The sequence below is a fragment of the Dendrobates tinctorius genome, unplaced genomic scaffold (assembly GCF_039654945.1).
Source record: "Dendrobates tinctorius isolate UK_male_01 unplaced genomic scaffold, ASM3965494v1 ptg000357l, whole genome shotgun sequence".
Classification (NCBI taxonomy): domain Eukaryota; kingdom Metazoa; phylum Chordata; class Amphibia; order Anura; family Dendrobatidae; genus Dendrobates; species Dendrobates tinctorius.
The window spans coordinates 546,598-564,942 of NW_027362023.1; the positions used below are offsets into that span (position 1 = coordinate 546,598).

An 18,345-nucleotide genomic window follows, 5' to 3' on the forward strand; every position below is an offset into this window, starting at 1 on the left:
TATTCTGCTGGTGCAGTCACTGTGTACATACATTACATTACTGATCCTGAGTTACATCCTGTATTATACTCCAGAGCTGCACTCACTATTCTGCTGGTGCAGTCACTGTGTACATACATTACTGATCCTGAGTTACCTCCTGTATTATACTCCAGAGCTGCACTCACTATTCTGCTGGTGCAGTCACTGTGTACATACATTACTGATCCTGAGTTACCTCCTGTATTATACTCCAGAGCTGCACTCTCTATTCTGCTGGTGCAGTCACTGTGTACATACATTACATTACTGATCCTGAGTTACATCCTGTATTATACTCCAGAGCTGCACTCACTATTCTGCTGGTGCAGTCACTGTGTACATACATTACTGATCCTGAGTTACCTCCTGTATTATACTCCAGAGCTGCACTCACTATTCTGCTGGTGCAGTCACTGTGTACGTACATACATTACTGATCCTGAGTTACAGCCTGTATTATACTCCAGAGCTGCACTCACTATTCTGCTGGTGCAGTCACTGTGTACATACATTACATTACTGATCCTGAGTTACCTCCTGTATTATACTCCAGAGCTGCACTCTCTATTCTGCTGGTGCAGTCACTGTGTACATACATTACATTACTGATCCTGAGTTACATCCTGTATTATACTCCAGAGCTGCACTCACTATTCTGCTGGTGCAGTCACTGTGTACATACATTACTGATCCTGAGTTACCTCCTGTATTATACTCCAGAGCTGCACTCACTATTCTGCTGGTGCAGTCACTGTGTACGTACATACATTACTGATCCTGAGTTACATCCTGTATTATACTCCAGAGCTGCACTCACTATTCTGCTGGTGCAGTCACTGTGTACATACATTACTGATCCTGAGTTACCTCCTGTATTATACTCCAGAGCTGCACTCACTATTCTGCTGGTGCAGTCACTGTGTACGTACATTACTGATCCTGAGTTACATCCTGTATTATACTCCAGAGCTGCACTCACTATTCTGCTGGTGCAGTCACTGTGTACATACATTACTGATCCTGAGTTACCTCCTGTATTATACTCCAGAGCTGCACTCACTATTCTGCTGGTGCAGTCACTGTGTACGTACATACATTACTGATCCTGAGTTACATCCTGTATTATACTCCAGAGCTGCACTCACTATTCTGCTGGTGCAGTCACTGTGTACATACATTACTGATCCTGAGTTACCTCCTGTATTATACTCCAGAGCTGCACTCACTATTCTGCTGGTGCAGTCACTGTGTACATACATTACTGATCCTGAGTTACATCCTGTATTATACTCCAGAGCTGCACTCACTATTCTGCTGGTGCAGTCACTGTGTACATACATTACTGATCCTGAGTTACCTCCTGTATTATACTCCAGAGCTGCACTCACTATTCTGCTGGTGCAGTCACTGTGTACATACATTACTGATCCTGAGTTACCTCCTGTATTATACTCCAGAGCTGCACTCACTATTCTGCTGGTGCAGTCACTGTGTACGTACATACATTACTGATCCTGAGTTACAGCCTGTATTATACTCCAGAGCTGCACTCACTATTCTGCTGTGCCTCCACATTATACGTCTCCTTCCCGCATTAGAGGAATTAGTGACAGACGATGTTTCTGGCTTTTTTTTTAAGATTTAACATTTATTTTACAAAAAAAGTCACTGATGACGGCGTCGTCCTCTCCGCACTTGGAGCCTCCAGTATTTGGGCAATTGATGTGTTTTCTTTTATATTTGCTTTAAAAAAAAAAAACAACGGGGCACGAGACCATAGAAATAAATAGGAATCTATAAACAGAGGTGTCGGTACAATGAGCGTTGACACCGCGCTGAGGAGTCGCCACACAGGAGCAGAGCCGCAGTGTCCGTGCGGTGGTGTGAGGCGCAGGCTCCTCTCCGCTGTCACCGGTCCTGGGCCACGTTCGCTGCACAGACTTTGTATTTGGCAGATTTGTGAGATGTTACAGTAGGAGGAACACGAGGGCGTAGAACGACCGGACACCACCGGGAGACCCTGAGCGTCTGCCAACGAGTGTTCAGAGCTGCAGCTGTACGGGGGTGAACTGCAGACTGTGCAAAGATTGAGCACATGGGAAAAGCGCTTCTCAGACGGGACCACCGGATCACTGACAGGATCACAGACGAGACCGTTCATTAGACGGGAGCACGCATCACAGATCGGACCACCACACTGCACAATTTGGACCCCCTGAATCTCATTCTTGTTGGATGGTTGAGTTTAGGATTTTATTAGGAATTTAAAGCCATTTGACCATCAGCAATTTACCCCTCACATTGGGAAAGGGTTAAATGTTCATGTAATACCATGAGATCGGATTGACTCCTGTAAATATGGAGGGTCACCGGCCGTCTCCCGCATCGGTCAGGTCTAGTCCTCGCTGCTCAGCCATGACCTAGTTGTAGCCGAGGTTGATGCCCCCGTGGTCCCGGTGGCTGTGTGGATCCCCAGCGCCTCCGCCACACAGGACAGCAGGGCGGTGACCACAAAGGAGAAGTATGACACCCCGACGAGAAATGGTGGAAATCACCGGACGGGAACGTCACTGATCTGACAGAAAAATGGACACCACAATAAGGCTGTGTGCACACGCTGCGGATTCTGCTGCGGTGTACAGTACCATTAAAATCAATGAAAAACAAAAACCGCTGTGCTCACGCTGCATTTTTTTCCGAGCGGATTTGCTGCGGTTTCTAATCCGCAACATGTCAATTCTTTGTGCGAATTCCGCAGCGGTTTCACAGCTTCTGCATTGTAGAGGTGTGAATCCGCAGGGCAAACCGCAGGCTAATCAGCAGGTAAACCACAGGCTAATCAGCAGGTAAACCGCAGGTCTTTTGACCTGCCGATTTATCTGCGGATTTTACCAAATCCGTGCGGAAAAATCCGCAGACCAATCCGCAGAGTGTGCACTCACCCTTACAACCTCTGGATTCTTCAGTCCAGAGTCTGAGCCTCATGCAGAATTCCCGGCACCTCCGGCCTCGGCTGTTGTCACTGGGGTTATTAATAGTCGCCCAAGAAAGGAAATCTTCAGGATCCGCTGCCAGCAGCTCCTGTGTAATTACCGACCAATGACTTCGCCGATGTGCTTGATAAAGACAAGTCTGGAGACGCCGCGGCTATAGGAGACAAATCCAGAGACGCGGCCATGGGAGACAAGTCTGGAGACGCTGCAGCCACGGGAGAAAAGTCTGGAGACACGGCCATGGGAGACAAGTCTGGAGACGCTGCAGCCACGGGAGACAAGTCTGGAGACGACGCAGCTATGGGCAGCAGCAGAACCTTCCACAGACGACCACTACTGACCTCAGTGACAGGAGCCGAGGCCGGAGGTGCCGGGATTTCTGCACGAGACCGGAGGTGCCGGGATTTCTGCACGAGGCTCAGACTCCGGATTGTGAGGATTTAGTTTCCGTCACTTGCAGATGGGCGACGTCTCAGTCCTGTGATCTCCCATCCTTCTCCTTTTTGGGGCCATAATAGTGATCTGCGCTGTGTGAGAATCGCTGCCCACTTCCACAGCTAACCCAGCCTCCTTCTCGGTCACGACCAAGTGTAGACGCAGGGGTCTGGCTTAGCTACAGAAACTGAGAGTTCAGCCGCCCTTTTCACACAGAGCACATGCGAGCAGTGGAGCCGCTGAGCTCGGGGGGTCGTCTGGAGATCGGGCCCCCGTGATCAGTGCATTGTGTCCCTTTCATGTATAATGCGGACGTGACAGAAGACTCGTCCCCCGGGAATGGCGCAGCATCTCAGGGGGTGCGAGCGGCACATTTCCATCCCTTTCCCCTCATCCCACCTCCTGTATTAACACTGGGCCTAAGACTGATGTCAGTCTCTCTACTTTGTATCATGTGACCGAGGGAAATGTACAATAAAAAAATAAGATTTAAAAGGAAATACAGTAAAATACCTGACAAACCGGAACGTATTAACCCCTCACTTCCGGGGCTGCTCTTTGCAACCTGTCGGACAAATCTGCAACTAAACTTAATGCAGCAGAACTTCTCTAGAAGCGACTTCCTGTGACGTCCGATGAGTCACCGACTACACGCAGGAAAGCGTCGGGCGAGCAGAGCGTGTGCGCACAGATCTGACCTCTGGCGGAACGTACGGACCACCACATCAGAGCACGCACCCCCCCCCCGACGACGGCTCAGTGACGCTATGTTGGTGATATCTGCCACTCTACGATGGTGGACGTGTGACTGCGATGGCCGGTCCCCGAGCCGGACGGCTTCCCAGACCATTCTGCCATTGTAGGAAAGCGTTAAGGAAGTGGAGCTTCTCTGGAAGTCTGACAACCAACACTCATTTTATCAAGTAGGTCATTAGTCCTGAGGAGAGGGGAGGTGACCCCTGTCCTGTCCCCTTCCCTGTGGAATGACAAGAATGATGAATCTGTGCTTGTTGCCCCCGCAGCGCTTATTCAGGTTCCTGGAGCGGTTCCCCCCACAACTGAAGATCCAGCGCAGTGGGGGGAGGCACAGTATTCTGCCAATGCCTAGCGGCACCGAGTCCTCACTGCCCCGGCACCTCCACCACGTCATCGTCTTTCCCATCCTCTTCGCTGGACTCCAGCTCTCCCTCGCCCAGAGGAAGGGAGCGGGATGCAGCTCCGGCAGCTGGAGGTTGGTAGCCGGGCTGGGAGGAGAGGTAGCCAGGGAAGGTCGAAGCTGCGCTGTTAGTGGAGAGACCTCGGTTCAGCATTGAAGATGGAAATGGGGCAAACATTCGTGTCTGAGCGGGCAATGGTTGTGTGAAGGGCATAGAGAAAGACGGGGGCAGAAGGTACGGGGGCACACTGGAGGAGGCTGAGGTGCCCGAGGTGGGGGGCAGTAGAGTGTCAGGAACCATCGGGAGACCTAACTGTGGGTCCGATAGCAAGGAGGGCAGCTGAAAGTGGGAAGCACCACCGCCAGCCCCCATATACACAGAGTTCGCTGCCCTCGATAAGCTGTGGTTCAGCGAGGGAGTGACGCCAAAGCCTGCCAAACCGGGGAAAGGCAGCTGGCTGAAGGGGTGCCGCTTACTGGACGACCACTGGCTGGACTGGTCCGGCAGCTCCTTGCGCTTTCTGGACTGTATTTTGGGCACCTGAATCACACCTGGAGGCTGAATGTTGGGGATTGGGAGCTGTGGGGCACCGTGAGAGCTGCGTGGCCCCGCGTGTGCATACTGCTGCAGCTCGCTAAGAATCTCTGGGCTGTCCGGAGACAGCGGCTGTGATGGCTCCTCGCGGGCCTGGGAAGGGGAGCTGGACGTATGACGCCCGTTACTCACATAGGGCATTGGCTGACCTTGGCCCGGGCCCAGTCCCTGGGTTCCTACAGATGGAAACAGAGACAGGACAAATAAGTCCTCAGCGTCACAGAGGGTTAAAAGCTATGGCTGCAATACTGGGGGGCTGTCGTCCACCAACAGGAATGAGAGGATGGCGTATTACCTAACTGCACCGAACGCCGCAGTTCAGAACTTTTCTGTTTGCTGCTTGACCTGATAGCGAATATGCGCCCGTCGCTGGTACGGATGTACGTTCCTGCAATGACAAGGATAACAAAGGCATACCACAGACTTATTAAGACTTCTGCAACTTTCTAATAACTTTGTGATTCCGTTTCTGCTTGCTGTCAATATATACTAAGGCTTATTGTGATCTATCAGGGTAAGAAATCCTCCGTGATCACAAATCTCACTACTGTCCTAAATGCTGCAATCTGCTGACAGCAAGCAGAGATTTTATAATGAGATTTCAAAAAGCGTCTTAGCAAGTTACTAATGGCCAGCGAGGTCTCCTCACCTTTTGTTCCACGGATCACGTGAATGCTCTCGCCCGCACTGATTCGCGCCTGCACGTCCGTGGATGTCGTCATTCCAGGTATTACAATATCTACCAGAAAGAGACGATGAGAATATGGATGGAGGGTCTCCTCAAGAAAGCAATCTGAGCTGCCCACCGTGGTGAACCCATGAGACCACTGGCTACAGTAACCTACCTGTGGTGGTGACCACCTTCTGAACAATGACCCCCGCCCTCTGAAGGTAGTTCACTGGGAAGTTAAAGGAAGGGACAGAGCCGGAGGCAGAACCATGGCTGACAGGAATGTGTCGGGGCATCATGGGGATCGGCGTGGACTGCAGAGGTCGGACACTGGCCACCGGCCTCTCATCGGTCTTCAGCAATGACCGCCTGGGATCAAAAATAAAAACAGTGAGCTCATTAAGCTACAGACCTCTCAGACACCGTGCACCTTCTGTCAGCTCCGGCTCCCTCACCAGTTCCTCTGGCTGAAAGCTGGGATATTTGCCAGGTTGTGGTCTGGTGCCGGGTAGTACTGGGTATAGGACGGTCGGGTGTAGGGCACAGACGCCCTCTTCTCCTCCTCATAGCTGCGCTTAGCTGCTTTTTTCTCAGCCAGAGTCAGTTTTTGTTCCTTACGATCCAGGAGAAGAGATTCGTGTTGGAAAGGATCCTGCAGGACGAGAGTGAAGATGATGATGGGACAATGTGCTGACATTATGAATGAATGCAAGCGATGGGCCAGGAATGTTGAGAGCGAGCGCCGGGGTGAAGGACGTGAGTCTCCCCCATGGCCGGTGCTGTGGTGCCAGGGGTGGCTCACCTTGGTGATGAGCTGAGGATACGCCGTACAAGCTTTCTGCAGCACAGTCTCATTGAATCTCTCGGGGTCCAGGTGCTGACGGGACAGATCCGGCTCCTCTTCCACAAAATGCAGCAGATTCTCCACTTCTCGTCGGGTGAAGTTTACATCTGGGTTCAGGTCATCGACCACACGATCTGGAGAGAGACAGTGGCGTTACATCCTTGGGGTGCAGGCTGCGGTGTATCACCGCCCGTCAGCCGCACACTCACCTGACATGCCCTGCTTAGTGATCTGCCGGTCGTATATCTTCCTCTCTAAGGTGAAGTCAGACACTAGACGGTAAATGTGACAAGGTTTCCGCTGGCCATATCTGTAGACGCGGCACACGGCCTGGGCATCATGACACGGGTTCCACGAGGCATCAAACACGACCACTCGGTTAGCGCCAATCAGGTTGACACCCAGGCAGCCGGCACTGGAAGAAAACTAATGTTGTCAGCTCCTGACTAATGGAAAAAAATCTATCAATGTCTGACAAGGCCTGCCCTCTCCCCCCACTCACCGGGTGGACAGCAAGAACAGCCAGACATTCTCATTACCGGGATCGTTAAACTGATTTATTAACCTCTCCCGTTCAGAGGCCGAAGTGCTTCCATCCAACCCTGATAAAGGAAAAGAATATGAGTAGAAAGCAATGATAGAGTACAGAGGTCACATCGGAGATCTGACAAATCAGATCCTTTCCTAATAAACATCAAATGAAAACACACTAAACTATATGATGCAGTTACAGCAGTGGCCACTAGATGTCAGCAGAGGCCGCTAAACTAAGTCATGTTCTATTGCTCCTATCAGGATGAGAGCGAAGGGTTAATGAACGGGGCCATCTCTCTGCTGCGGAGCCTGACCAGCAGCATTCACACTGACCGGAAACCAAGCAAAAATGGTAAAGTCAACGGACAGGGAAAAAGTGAGGTGGTAGGTGATCCAGGGATGCCTGGTGATGTCACTGCACACCCTGTCATTTCAAAAAGATTATTATGGGACAAGAGCGCTGCGCCATGCGGCACTCACTGTAGTAGTTGACGTTCCTGACCCAGGTGTTCCTGTCCTGACTTTCATTCCCCGGAGCGACGGGCATCGGCCTCTTCGATAAAAAATCTTCAATGATGGAAAGTGTTGACAAGCTCTGACTGCAAGAGAAAGGTTGTGAGCTCAAGAGACGGAAACCAGATCACTACACGGCCCCCCACCCCACCTCCCCGAACCACCGTACGGACCCCCGCATTACCCAGGAGCCTTGTACCCCACCTCCCCGAACAAACGTAAGGACCCCCGCATTACCCAGGAGCCCTGCACCCCACCTCCCCGAACCATCGTACGGACCCCTGCACCCCACCTCCCCGAACCACCGTACGGACCCCCGCATTACCCAGGAGCCCTGTACCCCACCTCCCCGAACAAACGTAAGGACCCCCGCATTACCCAGGAGCCCTGCACCCCACCTCCCCAAGCCACCGTACGGCCCCACGCATTACCCAGGAGCCCTGCACCCCACATCCCCGAACCATCGTACGGACCCCCGCACCCCATCTCCCAGAACCACCGTACGGACCCCTGCATTACCCAGGAGCCCTGAACCCCACCTCCCCGGACCATCGTACGGACCCCCCATTACCCAGGAGCCCTGCACCCCATCTCCCAAAACCACCGTATGAACCCATGCATTTCCCAGGAGCCCTGCACCCCACCTCCCCGAACCATCGTACGGACCCCCGCATTACCCAGGAGCCCTGCACCCCACCTCCCCGAACCATCGTATGGACCCCCGCACCCCACCTCCCCGAACCACCGTACGGACCCCCGCATTACCCAGGAGCCCTGTACCCCACCTCCCCGAACCATCGTACGGACCCCCGCATTACCCAGGAGCCCTGCACCCCACCTCCCCGAACCATCGTACGGATCCCCGCATTACCCAGGAGCCCTGCACCCCACCTCCCCGAACCATCGTATGGACCCCTGCATTACCCAGGAGCCCTGAACGCCACCTCCCCGAACCATCGTACGGACCCCCGGATTACCCAGGAGCCCAGCACCCCATCTCCCAGAACCACCGTACGGACCCCTGCATTACCCAGGAGCCCTGAACCCCACCTTCCCGAACCACCGAACAGACTCCCGCATTACCTTGGAGCCGTGAACCCCACCCTCTCCGAATCATCGTAAAGACCCCCGCATTACCCAGGAGCCCTGCACCCCACCTCCCAAAATGACTGCACGGCCCCCCACATTACCCAGGAGCCCTGCACCCCACCTCCCCAAACAGACCCTTGCATTACCCAGGAGTCCTGCTCCCCACCTCCTCGAACCACCTTACAGACCCCCGCATTACCCAGGAGCCCTGCACCCCACCTCTCCGAACCACCGTACAGACCCCTGCACCCCACCTCCCAAAATGACTGCACGGCCCCCCCACATTACCCAGGAGCCCTGCACCCCACCTCCCCGAACAGACCCTTGCATTATCCAGGAGCCCTGCACCCCACCTCCTCGAACCACCATAAGGCCCCCCGCAATACCCAGGACCCCACCTCCCAGAAACGGCCCCCTGCATTACCCATGAGCCCTGCACCCCACCTCCCAGAACCACCGTACAGACCCCTGTATTACCCATGAGCCCTGCACCCCACCTCCCCGAACCACCTTATGGACCCCCGCATTACCCAGGAGCCCTGCACCCCACCTCCCCGATCCACCGCACAGACCCCTGTGGGGAGCCCTGCACCCCACCTTCCAGAACCACTGCACGTCGCTCTGAATTACCCAGGAGCCCTGCACCCCACCTCCCAGAACCACTGCTCGGACCCCAGGTGTCCCCCCAGAATCACTGCACGACCACCTCCCATGTATCCCCCAGAATCACTACATGCCCACCTCCCTGACATGCTAAAAAGGAAGAAAAAAATGTTTATAAAATGGAAAGAGGGAGACATATCTAAAGAAGAATATAATGCTGTCTGCAGAACCTGCAGGGCACAAATCAGATTGTCTAAAGCTGAAAATGAATTGAGGCTTGCAAGAAATGTCAAAAGCAATAATAAAGGATTTTGGGGATATGTCAAAAGTAAAAGAAAAGTCAAAGATGCTATAGGATTTTTACAGGATGAAAATGATGAAATGGTAAGACAGGATGTTGAGAAGGCTGAACTTTTAAATTCCTATTTTGCATCTGTTTTCTCTCAGAAAAGAAAATGTAACATCAACTGTTATTCACTGTCCTATTAAGGGAATAGAAGAATCCAGGATATCTATAAACAGAAAGATAGTGAGGAAACACTTAGCTAACCTAAATGAATTCAAGTCTCCAGGTCCAGATGAATTACACCCCAGAGTACTGAAGGAGATAGCAGAAGAAATTTTTGAACCCCTCTCCATAATCTTTGAAAATTCTTGGAGAACAGGAGAAGTCCCAGAAGACTGGAGAAGAGCAAATGTTGTTCCTATCTTCAAAAAGGGGAAGAAGGTGGACCCACGCAACTATAGGCCGGTGAGTCTGACTTCTATACCAGGAAAGATCTTTGAACAAATTATTAAACAACATGTATGTCAGTACCTGGATAAGAATGAAGTGATTAAACAGAGTCAGCATGGGTTTGTAACTAATAAGTCATGTCAGACTAACTTAATTTCCTTCTATGACGGAATCACTGATTGGGTGGATCAAGGAAATGCTGTAGATATAGTATATCTTGACTTCAGCAAAGCATTTGACAAAGTATCTCATACAATCCTTATTGAAAAAATGACTAAGTATGGAATGGACAAGGCAACTGTTAGGTGGATTCATAACTGGCTTAGTGATCGGACCCAAAGAGTGGTCGTAAATGGCTGCACATCCAGTTGGAAGAATGTCTCAAGTGGGGTACCACAGGGCTCTGTCCTGGGCCCTGTATTGTTCAACATCTTTATCAACGATTTAGATGAAGGAATTGAGGGTAAACTGATTAAATTTGCTGATGACACAAAGCTAGGAGGGATAGCTAATACTAGAGAAGAGAGAGAGAGGATTCAAAAAGATATAAATAAACTGGAGAAGTGGGCAGCGACTAACAGAATGGTTTTTAACAGGGAGAAATGCAAAGTACTACATCTGGGGAATAAAAATGAAAAAAGCATATATAGAATGGGAGGAATAGGGCTAAGTGACAGCACATGTGAAAAAGACTTGGGTATACTAATAGATCACAAACTGAATATGAGTCAACAGTGTGATGCAGCAGCAAAAAAGGCAAATGCAATTCTAGGATGTATTAACAGAAGCATACAGTCTAGATCACGTGAAGTCATTATTTCTCTCTACTCCTCTTTGGTCAGACCTCATCTGGAAAATTGTGTCCAGTTTTGGGCACCACATTTTAAAAAAGACATCAACAAACTGGAGCAAGTTCAGAAAAGAGCGACCAGAATGGTGACCGGTCTGCAAACCCTGTCTTATAAGGAAAGGTTGCAGGATTTGGGAATGTTTAGTTTGCAAAAGAGAAGACTGAGAGGAGACTTAATAGCTGTCTACAAATATCTAAAGGGCTGTCACATTGTAGAAGGATCAACTTTATTCTCATTTGCACAAGGAAAGACTAGAAGAAATGGGATGAAACTGAATGGGAGGAGACACAGATTAGATATTAGAAAAAACTTTTTGACAGTTAGAGTGATCAATGAGTGGAACAGGCTGCCACGAGAAGTGGTGAGTTCTCCTTCAATGGAAGTCTTCAAACAGAGGCTGGACAGACATCTGACTGGGATGATTTAGCGAATCCTGCTTTGAGCAGGGGGTTGGACCAGATGGCCCAGGAGGTCCCTTCCAACTCTACGATTCTATGATTCTATGAAAACGGAATTCCCATTCCCAGAATTACTGCTCGGCCCCAAGCTATTCCCCAGAATCACTACATGTCCACCTCCCAAAATCACTACTCGGCCCCCAGGTATCCCCCAGAATCACTACATGCCCACCTCCCAGAATCACTGCTCTGCCCCCAGGTATCTCCCAGAATCACTGCTCAGCCCCCAGGTATCTCCCAGAATCACTGCTCAGCCCCCAGGTATCTCCCAAAATCACTGCTCAGCCCCCAGGTATCCCGAGCACTGCACGCCCAGCTCCCAGAGTCACTGCTCGGCCCCCAGGTATCCCGAGCACTGCACGCCCAGCTCCCAGAGTCACTGCTCGGCCCCCAGGTATCTCCCAGGAGCACTGCTCGTCCCCCCAGGTATCTCCCAGAATCACTGCTCAGCCCACAGGTATCTCCCAGAATCACTGCTCGGCCCCAGGTATCTCCCAGAATCACTGCTCGGCCCACAGGTATCTCCCAGAATCACTGCTCGGCCCCAGGTATCTCCCAGGAGCACTGCACGCCCAGCTTCCAGAATCACTGCTCGTCCCCCAGGTATCTCTCAGAATCACTGCTCGGCCCCCAGGTATCTCCCAGAATTACTGCTTGGCCCCGAGCTATTCCCCAGAGTCACTACATGTCCACCTCCCAAAATCACTACACGGCCCCCAGGTATCCCCCAGAATCACTACATGCCCACCTCCCAGAATAACTGCTCGGCCCCCAGGTATCTCCCAGAATTACTGCTCAGCCCCCAGGTATCTCCCAGAATCACTGCTCGGCCCCCAGGTATCTCCCAGAAGCACTGCACGCCCAGCTCCCAGAATAACTGCTCGGCCCCCAGGTATCCCGAGCACTGCACATCCAGCTCCCAGAATCACTGCTCGACCCCCAGGTATCTCCCAGAAGCACTGCACGCCCAGCTCCCAGAATCACTGCTCGGCCCCCAGGTATCCCGAGCACTGCACGCCTAGCTCCCAGAATCACTGCTCGGCCCCCAGGTATCTCCCAAGAGCACTGCACGCCTAGCTCCCAGAATCACTGCTCGGCCCCCAGGTATCCCCCAGGAGCACTGCATGCCCAGCTCCCAAAATCACTGCTCGGCCCCCAGGTATCTCCCAGGAGCACTGCACGCCCAGCTCCCAGAATCACTGCTCGGCCCCCAGGTATCTCCCAGGAGCACTGCACGCCCAGCTCCCAGAATCACTGCTCGGCCCCCAGGTATCTCCCAGGAGCACTGGACGTCCAGCTCCCAGAATCACTGCTCGGCCCCCAGGTATCTCCCAGGAGCAATGCATGCCCAGCTCCCAGAATCACTGCTCGGCCCCCAGGTATCTCCCAGGAGCAATGCACGCCCAGCTCCCAGAATCAATGCTTGGCCCCCAGGTATCTCCCAGGAGCACTGCACGCCCAGCTCCCAGAATCAAGACTCAGCCCCCGGGTATCCCCCAGGAGCACCGCACGCCCAGCTCCCAGAATCAAGACTCGGCCCCCGGGTATCCACCAGGAGCACTGCACGCCCAGCTCCCAGAATCACTGCTCGGCCCCCAGGTATCTCCCAGGAGCACTGCACGCCCAGCTCCCAGAATCACTGCTCGGCCCCCAGGTATCCCCCAGGAGCACTGCACGCCCAGCTTCCAGATTCACTGCTCGACCCCCAGGTATCTCCCAGAAGCACTGCACACCCAGCTCCCAGAATCACTGCTCGGCCCCCAGGTATCCCGAGCACTGCACGCCCAGCTCCCAGAATCACTGCTCGGCCCCCAGGTATCTCCCAGGAGCACTGCACGCCTAGCTCCCAGAATCACTGCTCGGCCCCCAGGTATCTCCCAGAAGCACTGCACGCCCAGCTCCCAGAATCACTGCTCGGCCCCCAGGTATCTCCCAGGAGCACTGCACGCCCAGCTCCCAGAATCAAGACTCGGCCCCTGGGTATCCCCCAGGAGCACTGCACGCCCAGCTCCCAGAATCACTGCTCAGCCCCAGATATCTCCCAGGAGCACTGCACGCCCAGCTCCCAGAATCACTGCTCAGCCCCAGGTATCTCCCAGGAGCACTGCACGCCCAGCTCCCAGAATCACTGCTCAGCCCCAGGTAACCCCCAGAAGCACACACCTGAACACCAGGATCTTGTCTCCCAATTTCATGCTTTCCTCAATGAGGTGGAACAGCAGGACCATCTTTGGGGAGTTTGACAGTACGCCCGTTTGGTAGTCACACAGAATCTCTTTGGCCTGAAGAGGAGAGAAAGGAACAGACCGTAAATGATCACACAACGGGGTCACAGCTGATTTTAGGCTTTGTGGGGGTGCAGGGGAAATGTAATGGGGAAACAGAGGGCGACGTGATCTGCCGCAGCCCTGACATCCGGTATACGGAGGGGAGCAGGCGGCAGGTCCGGGCACTCACCCATTCATACGTAACCACTTGGTTGGCTTTCTCCTGGCCGGGATGAAAGCCCATGCCTTGCAGAAGTTTGCTATTGGCTGCCTCCCCCATAAGGGCCCCTAATGCCCCAGTTTCCACTTTGACTTTTGATCCCTGAGTCTGACATCGGGTGTTTGTTCCGAGATCATCAACATCCAAATCCTGTTCATTGGCCAAGTTCTCCTTCTGGAGAGCCTCGTACAAAACATCCGGATGATTCCAGATCTGGAATGAGAAAACGTAGTCACACCCACTGTATGAACACTGAAGGACCCGACAGGGGGCGGTGTGAGGGTGCGGACCAACAACACTCTCAGATCTGACCAGGAATGGTGTGAGGGCCTGGACTGTCACCACTGCTGGATCTGAAAGGGGGCGTGAGGGTGCGGGCCGTCTCCACTGCCGGACCTGACAAGGAATGGTGTGAGGGTGCGGACCGTTACCACTGCCTGAAATGATAGAGGGTGGTGTGAGGATGCGGACTGTCACCACTGCCTGAAATGATAGAGGGAGGTGTGAACGTGCGGACCATCATCACTGCCTGACCTGACAGGGGGTGGTGTGAGGGTGCGGACCAACGCCATTGCCGCATCTGACAGGGGGCGGTGTGAGGGTGCGGACCAACAACACTCTCAGATCTGACCAGGAATGGTGTGAGGGCCTGGACTGTCACCACTGCTGGATCTGAAAGGGGGCGTGAGGGTGCGGGCCGTCTCCACTGCCGGACTTGACAAGGAATGGTGTGAGGGTGCGGACCGTTACCACTGCCTGAAATGATAGAGGGTGGTGTGAGGATGCGGACTGTCACCACTGCCTGAAATGATAGAGGGCGGTGTGAACGTGCGGACCATCATCACTGCCTGACCTGACAGGGGGTGGTGTGAGGGTGCGGACCAACGCCATTGCCGCATCTGACAGGGGGCAGTGTGAGGGTGCGGACCGTCTCCATTGCAGGACCTGACAGGGGGCCGTGTGGGGGTGCGCACTGTATCCACTGCCGGATCTGACAGAGAATGGTGTGAGTGTCCAGCCCGTCACCATTGCCGGATCTGACAAGGGTCGATGTGAGGATGCGGACCGTCACCACTGCCAGACCTAACGGGGCAGGTGTGAGGGTCTGAACTGTTACCACTGTATGAGCACTGCAGGACCTGACAGAGCAGTGTAAGGGTCTGGACCGTCACCACCGTATGAACAATGTCGGACCTGAAGTGGCGGTTTGAGGGTCCAGACCGTCACCAATGTATGAACACTGCCAGACCTGACAGGGGGGCGGTGTAAGGGTGCGAACCGACAACACTGCTGGATCTGACAGGGGGCGGTGTGAGGGTGTGGAGCATCTCCATTGCAGAACCTGACAGGGAATGGTGTGAGGGTCCGGACCGTCATCACTCTATGAACATTGCCGAACCTGACAGGGGGCAGTTTGAGGGTCCAGGCCATCACTACTGTATGAACACTGCCGGACCTGACAGGGGACAGTGTAAGGGTCTGGACCACTACTGCTGTATGAACACTGTCGGACCTGACAGGGGGCGATGTGACGGTCCAGGCCATCACCACTGTATCAACACTGCGGGACATGACGGGGCGGTGTGATGGTCCAGGCCATCACCACTGTATGAGCACTGTCAGACCTGACGGGGGCGGGGGGAGAGAGTGTGTGAGGGTCCGGACCGTCACCACTGTAGTAACGCTCACCTTGCAGCACACACAGAAAGCTTTCAGCGGGTTGAGCCCGAGCCATCCACTGTTCCCAGCATCCCGGAACCTGTTCATGAACTCCGTGTATAGGGCCCTCTGTATCGGGGACAGACGAACCAGGATCACATGTTCTTCTTTAGAGGGGAGCTGCGCCTTTAGAACTGTGTGCCCACGCCTACACCATACAGGTGAAAACAGAGAACAGTAGCCTCAGAGCCCAGAATAGTGCGCCGATATTAGAGCACTAAGAATGTCTGGAGCTGCAGAACATTAATCCTGAAAACATTAATAAGCATCATCCCATGCTGGAATATCAGAAAATCACATGATCGTCCGGCACAGGTCAGATGAGGGGAGAGGCACCTCATGGGTTTAGTGATACTAAAGAGCCCATGAATTGACCCCAGCATATCCAGATCTGACACACCACGTGCCAGACTATCAGGTAAGTGAATACATGTGTGCGCCAGGTATGTGTCAGGGCTCAGAATGTCCAATACTCCAGGTAATCGAATGGATTCCTGGGACTTTACTGCACTTGTGCTTCTGCAGGAGGCCCCTATAATCCCCAGCCAGCGAGCGTCGCCCCATCCTCACCTCTGCACGAAGCCTTCCAGCAGGCTGTGGAGCACGTGGCTGCGGTACCTCATCAGCCGCTTGTCCTGCGGCGTACTGTCCGTACATTGACCATTCAGGATGGGCCTCTCAAACATGTTACTAAACTCTTGTCTGGTGCCTAGAAAGTCCGGTCGCACAAAGTCCACCATGCACCAGTATTCAATGAGGTTGTTCTGCAGAGGGTATCCCGTCAAGACCACCCGCCGCCGGGACCGTATGTTCTTCAGGGCTTGGGATGTGCTGGCATGACAGTTCTTTATACGATGACCCTCATCACAGATGACCACGTCAGGGCCTGGCCGAGACAAAGCCTTCTCCATCCCTAAGAACGAAGGGGGAGGTTAGTAAGAAGCTGTACTAGGGAGATATGTAACGATGGGTCAAAGATGCGGTCTCCCCTGAAGCACCGCGACCAGAACACCACCAACCTTTTAGCATCTCTTGCTGCCGATCCTCCTCATCCAGGTCAATGATCACCGGTCCGGCTGCTTTCTTGCTCCTTTTCTTTCTACCCACAGTGAAGGATTTCTTGAGGGACAGAAGCCGGTACATCTCATACCCCATTAAGAGGACGCCCCCATCTGCTGCCCATTCATTCACAACCTTGGCTCGAGCAGCTGTTGTTCTAAAGGAAATGAGGAACGATTATATTGCAAGTCTGATAGGAAGGTCCAACTCAGGATTATCCACATACCCAGGACTAGTGGGGTCCAACCCGGGGCACCCACATACCCAGGACTGGTGGGGTCCAACCCAGGAAACCCACATACCCAGGGACTGGTGGGGTCCAACCCAGGACACCCACATACCCAGCATTGGTGGGGTCCAACACAGGACACCCACATACCCAGCACTGGTGGGGTCCAACTCAGGATTATCCACATACCCAGGACTGGTGGGGTCCAACCCAGGACACCCACATACCCAGGGACTGGTGGGGTCCAACATAGGACACCCACATACCCAGCACTGGTGGGGTCCAACACAGGAAACTCTCATACCCAGCACTGGTGGGGTCCAACACAGGACACTCTCATACCCAGCACTGGTGGGGTCCAACCCAGGACACCCACATACCCAGCACTGGTGGGGTCCAACACAGGACACCCACACACCCAGGACTGGTGGGGTCCAACATAGGACACCCACATACCCTGCTGGTGGGGTCCAACCCAAGACACCCACATACCAATGACTGGTGGGATCCAACCCAGGACACCCACATACTCAGGGCTGGTGGGGTCCAACCCAGGACACCCACATACCCAGCACTGGTGGGGTCCAACACAGGACACCTACATACCCAACACTGGTGGGGTCCAACACAGGACACCTACATACCCAACACTGGTGGGGTCCACCACAGGAACACCCACATACCCAGGGCTGGTGGGGTCCAACCAGGGACACCCACATAACCAGGACTGGTGGGGTCCAACACAGGACACCTACATACCCAGCACTGGTGGGGTCAACACAGGACACCCACATACCAAGCACTGGTAGGGTCCAACACAGGACACCCACATACCCAGGACTGGTGAGGTCCAACCCGGGACACCCACATACCTAGGTCTGGTGGGGTCCAACCCAGGACACCCACATACCCAACACTGGTGGGGTCCAACACATGACACCCACATACCCTGCTGGTGGGGTCCAACCCAAGACACCCACATACCCAGGCCTGGTGGGTTCCAACCCAGGACACCCACATACCAAGGACTAGTGGGATCCAACCCAAGACACCCACATACCCACGACTGGTGGGGACCAGCCCAGGACACCCACATACCCAGCACTGGTGTGGTCCAAACCAGGACACCCACATACCTAGGACTTGTGGGGTCCAACACAGGACACCCACATAACCCTGCTGGTGGGGTCCAACCCAAGACATTGACATACTCAGGTCTGGTGGGGTCCAACCCAGGACACCCACATACCCAGCACTGGTGGGGTACAACCGAGTACACCTACATACCCAGGACTGGTGGGGTCTAACCCAGGACACCCACATACCCAGCACTGGTGGGGTCCAACACAGGAC

General features: G+C 53.7%; 1 protein-coding gene across 2 annotated transcripts in view; it reads right to left on the reverse strand.

Annotated features, from left to right (window-relative positions):
• Positions 1-2,260: 2,260 nt before the first annotated feature.
• RAD54L2 (RAD54 like 2) overlaps positions 2,261-18,345 on the reverse strand; it is an 84,247-nt gene continuing 68,162 nt past the window's right edge. Inside the window, exons 9-23 of one of the 2 annotated variants that reach the window (XR_012227283.1) lie at positions 16,724-16,920; positions 16,275-16,617; positions 15,675-15,852; positions 13,956-14,198; positions 13,662-13,780; positions 7,729-7,847; positions 7,217-7,316; positions 6,924-7,129; positions 6,673-6,848; positions 6,326-6,522; positions 6,046-6,239; positions 5,850-5,939; positions 5,496-5,588; positions 3,400-5,376; positions 2,261-3,022 (exon numbers count right to left, since the gene is read on the reverse strand). Coding sequence is in view for 1 of the 2 variants with exons in the window: in XM_073562539.1 (XP_073418640.1) it covers positions 4,571-5,376; positions 5,496-5,588; positions 5,850-5,939; positions 6,046-6,239; positions 6,326-6,522; positions 6,673-6,848; positions 6,924-7,129; positions 7,217-7,316; positions 7,729-7,847; positions 13,662-13,780; positions 13,956-14,198; positions 15,675-15,852; positions 16,275-16,617; positions 16,724-16,920 (3,061 nt within the window). In the remaining variant the exon portion in view is untranslated. Of the gene's footprint in view, positions 5,377-5,495; positions 5,589-5,849; positions 5,940-6,045; positions 6,240-6,325; positions 6,523-6,672; positions 6,849-6,923; positions 7,130-7,216; positions 7,317-7,728; positions 7,848-13,661; positions 13,781-13,955; positions 14,199-15,674; positions 15,853-16,274; positions 16,618-16,723; positions 16,921-18,345 lie in introns of both variants that reach the window. The other variant, XM_073562539.1, reaches the window with a different exon arrangement.